Raw genomic sequence first — 6,416 nt, 5'->3', positions numbered from 1 at the left:
ATCTTGACTTGGGATTACAAAGCCGAGCAAAATCTTAAGTGTGTGAAAAAGGCTGACAATAAAAAAGAAAAACAAACACAAAAAAAACAAAAATTTACTGTCTAGTGTCAGGTTGATAAGATAAAAAAATATGTTGGCAAAATTATGTTTTACTTTCACCTCTGGAACTGTGAATCTTAGCATGACTGTTCTGCGGTTTTTTGTAATCTTTGCTGTATATATTTCAAACCTTGCAACTGCAAAAATTACACTCAGACTTTCATCAAGCTCCTTTTGCGTCTGTTTGTCACTCGCCGACTCCTTGTCCACCCTCTCGACGACCCTGTTCCCATCGGACTGAACTGCCCCGGTCTGGGCTGGTCCGTTGCAGGTGGTCCGTTGCAGAGAGAGAGAGAGAGAGAGAGAGAGGACAAATAAGGAATTCAAAGTGATATGAATCCTATTTGCCATTTCTGGATTAGGGCTCTTCTTGAGCTGCTATTTCATGAGACCGGGGGTTGGAGAGAGAAGTGGACTAGTGATTTCAACCTTGGGAGGCCAAGGTCTGCTTGATTTAGTCACGGGAAAAAGCCCGTGGGTGTCCATGCTTGTAAGTAAGCCCTCCCTGACATCCCAAGCTGTGTTAGGAAGCCCAAATAAATATCTTTACTCCCTAAACTGTAGTTTGGAGGAACATTGTATCAGTAGGTCACAAGGGAGCCATGTGTGTGCCTCCCAGCACTGAATGTTTACTGCAATAACAAACAGCACACAGCAATCAATAACTTTTATTACTGTGGGGCTTCAAGGGCCCCCATTACCAAAAATTTGCATGTAAGTTGTCCATCCCTGGTACTGTGATTTTTTTTACCCAAAATTTATGACTGACTCCCTTACTATCTGATCTCATTCACATCCTTTATTTGATGTCTGAATCTTTTAATTTGCCATTATATTGGTCAATATAACTTATCACTTGAATTTTAATTTTAGGTGGATTGTAAAGTTCTATGTTAAGATAATGGCTTGACTTAAACAGGTTTATGCACTTTGCCAGTAACTGATAATTGTGCACTTAAATTAATTTGTTCATTTTATTTTATCTTTTATATAAAATATTTAAAACATTAAATGTAGATATTACTAAATTTCAGAGAATTAGATTTCTGGTGGCCACTATTTCTGACTAGTAAAATGTCCTTTGCTACAGAATGTGATAATCATAACTAATGGTTTACTAAAAATGATCAAGAACAAATTCAATGAACCAGAAAACTGCTAAGTTACTGGAAAAGCATAGATTAAAATTGGAAATGAATTTAATCTGACAAAATAAATTACCCAAGTTGACCCAATATAATTACTATTATCCTTAATAAAGAGTCACGCAAAGGAAGTTGTGACTTTACAGGAAGCTATAAAACCTTAGTGGTTTGAATGTATAACAAGTAGACCACAAATCAAGTAACATGGTGGCCTCGAGGATGAATCTCTTCTAAAGCCTACATATAGAACCCAGCTCTACTAACTCCTTGATTACAACTCATTGAAAATCATATTTGATTTAAGACATTAAGAATTGTTTATAGCTTATAAACTGGCATTTCCTCTCTCTGTGTATCAAATGCAGTAAAATCTTACAGCACCAAGAGAAAACTAATATAATGTGTTTTTTAGTGTAAGAACCCACTCCTTATGCTACTCACTTGGAAACAGATCATGCATTCTGGCTCACATGTTTCATAAGGAATATTTATAATTCTGTTAGACTACAACAAAACCTTTCGAATGTGGAGAACAGAACTATGCTAGGGTCTAATAGAAATACTTGTTGTCAGGATTGCTATTCAACAATGATGATACCCGGACAGACTTTAGGGAGTAGAAATCCAAAGAAGGGTTAATCTTGAAGTGCAAAGGAAAACATTTCACCCAAGACTCCAATAGGAAGCCTGGTGTCTACCAAGATGATGCTTTCCTAGATATGATAACTTCTGCTTCTCCACTTCAACAGTATCTTCTAAAGATAGTGTTTGTTCATCAAAACTAAGTCTTTGTTATATATGTCTTATACATATGCATTCCTCACTCTGAGGATTGGGCTGGCTCATTCACTTCTATAATACCTATGCCTTGATACCTTTTGGTGCTTAATTCATGTACATTTTGTGAATTAATGAGTAGATGAATGAATGACATCGATAAACATGAATTTTCTACCACAGGGGCCACAGAAATCTGTTAGTCTGCATCTCCAAAACTTAGGGAAATATAAGGTCAGTTGGATAGTGAACATAAGTTTTATTCATATATGTACCATGTGATAACTTAATATGGTAAATCTTTTGGAAACTGAGTTCACTCCAAATATCATGTAATACTTCTAGAAATTCTGATCTCTGGATCTCATAGTCTACTCACCACTCCATAATCTTCTGTCCCTTCATATAAAACTTTTTTTCCATATTCCATATTCATCTTCTCCCTATATATGTATTCCTAGCCCACATCTTTCCTTTTATCCTATCTGCTATGAGAATCTTCACCACAGTTTAGTACATCTCTTTGTGTTGTCAAGAATTAAGCAAGCAAATTAGCAATATAGAGAATAAGACATAGCTATATTAAATGAATTTACCTAATTCTACCATCCTAGAAAATATAAGAAGAGTTGAGATTGCTTACGAATACAATGCAGAAAACCAGGTGATGAATGACGTGTAAAAACTGAAGTAAAACATTCATGGGTCATATACATCAAGGACCTAACTAATGCCTTTGTCAGCTTGAAATGAGGACTGTCACTTATTCAATGATCTATTTTGAATCATTTTGTTTTTTGTGGTGGGGGATAAAAGCTAAAAATTACATTCCTGGAAAGGATAAATGTGGAAATAATTCTCATCTACATTCTTTTATACCATCCCCAAACCAAATAAACATTTAAATTACTTCTTTTTTATTTTTCCATCCCTAAATTCCAATGGAAATAAAAATTTGTCATGTGAACTAAGATGTCATCCATAAATTTCTCTATGACTATTGGACAAGCCTGTAAGAGGCAGAGCGAGCGTCTCCCACCCCCACCCCCCATTGACACAGATAAGGTTTTTGTGGTGGGGGATAAAAGCTAAAAATTACATTCCTGGAAAGGATAAATGTGGAAATAATTCTCATCTACATTCTTTTATACCATCCCCAAACTAAATAAACATTTAAATTACTTCTTTTTTATTTTTCCATCCCTAAATTCCAATGGCAATAAAAATTTGTCACGTGAACTAAGATGTCAGCCATAAATTTCTCTATGACTCTATGACTATTGGACAAGCCTGAAAGAGGCAGAGCGAACTTCTCCCACCCCCACCCCCCATTGACACAGATAAGGCATTACCAGAACATATAATAATATTCTTGAGGCATTTATATATGTAGTACTTGAACCTACATAAGTCCCCTTATGTGCTTCAGCCAAGGGGTTTGTTATAAAAGACTAACAATTGTTAGTCATTTTAAGCAGAAAATAATTTAATTTATATAACTGGATATTTAAATACCATTGAAAAAGTCTAGAGAGGTAGAACTGAAGACACTCCAATTAAGCTCTGGGGCAGCTGATGCTATAGAAAGACTCTGTCTAAAGAAATAAATGAAAGAAAGAAATATTAAAAATGAAGTAAGTTTGATCAGGAAGATGGCACACACACATAAACACACACACACACACACACACACACACACACACACAAACACACAGAGAGGAAAATTATGGCGTTGGTTCTCTGCTTCCACTATGTAGGTCCTGGTGATCAAAGTCAGGTTGTCAGGCTTGGAGGCAAATGCCTTTACCTACAGAGTCACCTGGCCAGCCCCTGCTTTTTCATCATAACAACTCACATGAACAGAGCTTCATCTCTCTCTCTCCTGATAACCTGTTCTAGTCTTTATTACTGGAAAAAAACATCTCCAAATGTCTGATAAAATTTTAAGATACATATGACTTCATGAGATCTTAGAACTTTAGTTATGTAAACTCAAAATTCCTGAACATAAAACTACCATCCCAATGAACATGGAACCCATATATTTGTGGTCAGAATATTCAGAATGTTAAGTATGAACTGAGCTTGAATGATTCAGAAATAACAAGACAATGACCATTAAGAGACCTTAATTTTCATATCTGTTAAAACATAACTCTTTCTTGACATGTTTGGGAATAATTTATGGAGAACCTAGGGAAGACACATCAAACACCATAATTTTTACCTTAGTGACAAAAATGCTTTCTGGAATATTGTAGCAGAGATTTGAAATTGTTTTACAGGCAAATATGGGTAATCATTTAGCCATTAATTCCTCTAGATGTATTTGTTGAATATTAACTGCATTCAAGAAACCAAGTAAATACTGAACTTATGTTAGTGAATAACAGAATTTTCATAAAATTGAGACCAGTAGAGAGGACACTGTAAAATAAATGAACTTTAATAAATTAGGACATGATTCAACAATAAGTGGAAGTCATGTGACTTGTAAACTGTGGACATGGTGGTGTGGGGGTAGTGCCAGCATAAGTAGGCTGACAATAAATCCATGTGGGGCTGTTGATGTTTGAGAAGAAAACTAAGAAGTTCTTGTTGGCATAGAGAGTGGGATAAAACTTTCAGAGTAGAAACTAAAAATGTCAATGATCCAGAAAATCTCAACAAGTAAATCAGGGAAAGCCAAGGAGACCCATGGACCATGGAAAAGCATCTTGAATTTTTTCTGAAATTGGTAGAATAATTAAAATTTTTCAATAGGAGTAACCATTATGATTCATGTTTGTAAAGATCATTTGTGTTATATGGACAATTTTCAAGGAAATGTGGGCCAAAGGATTATGATAAAGCTAATAACTAAATCAGAGATGATGGTCCATTGTTCCAGGGTGACTGCCTACAGAATAACATATATCTCTATGAAAATATTTTCTTACTAAGCTGTCTCTTCAAAGCATTTTTAATCTCATTACTCTTGAGACTGTAGATGAGAGGGTTCAACATGGGGATCACCACCATGTAGAACACAGACACCACCTTGTTCTGGTCAGTGGAGTAGCTGGACTTTGGCATCACATAAATGAATGTGACAGTTCCGTAGTATATAGTGACTGCAGTGAGGTGGGAGGTGCAGGTGGAGAAGGCCTTCTGGCGGCCCTCAGTGGAACGCATCTTCAGAATGGTGATGAAGATGTAGATGTAGGAGATAGCTATGACTAACAACGTGATAACAGTAACGGTGCCTGCAGAAAATGAGATAACAAATGCAGAGACACTGGCATCAGAACAGCAAAGTTCAACTAAGGGAGCAAAATCACAGAAAAAGTGGTTGACTCTATTTGAGCCACAGAAGATGAAAGAAAAGAAGGAAAAGGTAAAGCAGGAAGCATTAAGAAAACTACCTACATATGATCCTACAATCAACTGGTTACAGACTTGTGTGGACATTTTTGTTGGATAAAGCAATGGGCTACAGATTGCCATAAAGCGATCATAAGCCATGGCAGCCAGAAGGTAGCACTCGACTGTCCCAAAGAAAGCAGCTGAGCCAAGCTGCATGGCACATCCTAGGTAGGAGATGGTATATCTCTCCAGCAGGAAATTGACAAGCATATTGGGTGTGACAGAAGATGAAATGCCAATGTCAGTAGAAGCCAAATGGCTCAGTAAGAAGTACATGGGGTGATGGAGCTGAGGAGAGACTCTGATTAGAAGAATTGTACTGAAGTTTCCAGACAGGGTCACCAGGTAAATGCACAGGATGATGATGAAGAGGATGACTCGAAGGACTGGGTCAAATGTTAAGCCAAGTAAAATGAACTGTGTCACTGAGGTGTGGTTTCCATCCTCCAGGATAGACATGGGAGTGAGTAGCTGTTTCCAGAACAAAGCTGTGATGAAGACATTACAGGAATGGATTTATAAATATGTAGCTACTCTCTTTAACACATCATGGAGGGCATTATAAATGAATACATCATTAAAGAAACATTTCAATGAGCAAATGAGACATACTCTAGCCTATGCATTGAGTCTGTCTTACATTTTTAAAACAAAAATGCTAGAAAAAAATCTACCTGTAATGTGTAACTTTTTCTTACATTTCTTTAGAGTCAAATATACCTAAGTTTTTAAAGCTAGAGATTTAAAACTCTGAGAACCTGGCCTACAGGATAGCTTAGCTGGTAAAGGCAGCTGACAATCCTGACAATCTGTGTTTCATTGCTGGAATCTGCACAATTAGAGGAGGGGATGTTGTCCGTTGACCTCCACATATGTACTGTGGCTCCCACATACCCCATTTCCCTCTGTTCACAAATAAAAAAATGTAAAATGTTTGAGATTTAACAAACTAACAAAGTAGTTATGATAAGTACAATACAGGGTTAAGAA

General features: G+C 36.5%; 1 protein-coding gene across 1 annotated transcript; it reads right to left on the bottom strand.

Annotated features, from left to right (window-relative positions):
* Window positions 1-4,940: 4,940 nt before the first annotated feature.
* On the bottom strand, window positions 4,941-5,885 carry LOC103747220 (olfactory receptor 502-like). The gene has a single exon (XM_008849568.1). It carries the CDS (start codon window positions 5,883-5,885, stop codon window positions 4,941-4,943), a length of 945 nt encoding a protein of 314 aa, XP_008847790.1.
* Window positions 5,886-6,416: the final 531 nt, after the last annotated feature.

Source organism: Nannospalax galili, unplaced genomic scaffold, assembly GCF_000622305.1.
Source record: "Nannospalax galili isolate Female #2095 unplaced genomic scaffold, S.galili_v1.0 scaffold1525, whole genome shotgun sequence".
NCBI lineage: Eukaryota > Metazoa > Chordata > Mammalia > Rodentia > Spalacidae > Nannospalax > Nannospalax galili.
The sequence above is the reverse complement of the archived record's forward strand: the minus strand, read 5'-3'. Positions and strand labels throughout refer to the sequence as shown.

Excerpts from the sequence above, each read along its gene's own strand:
- LOC103747220 (XM_008849568.1), bottom strand. The coding sequence starts at position 5,885 with ATGTCTATCCTGGAGGATGGAAACCACACCTCAGTGACACAGTTCATT.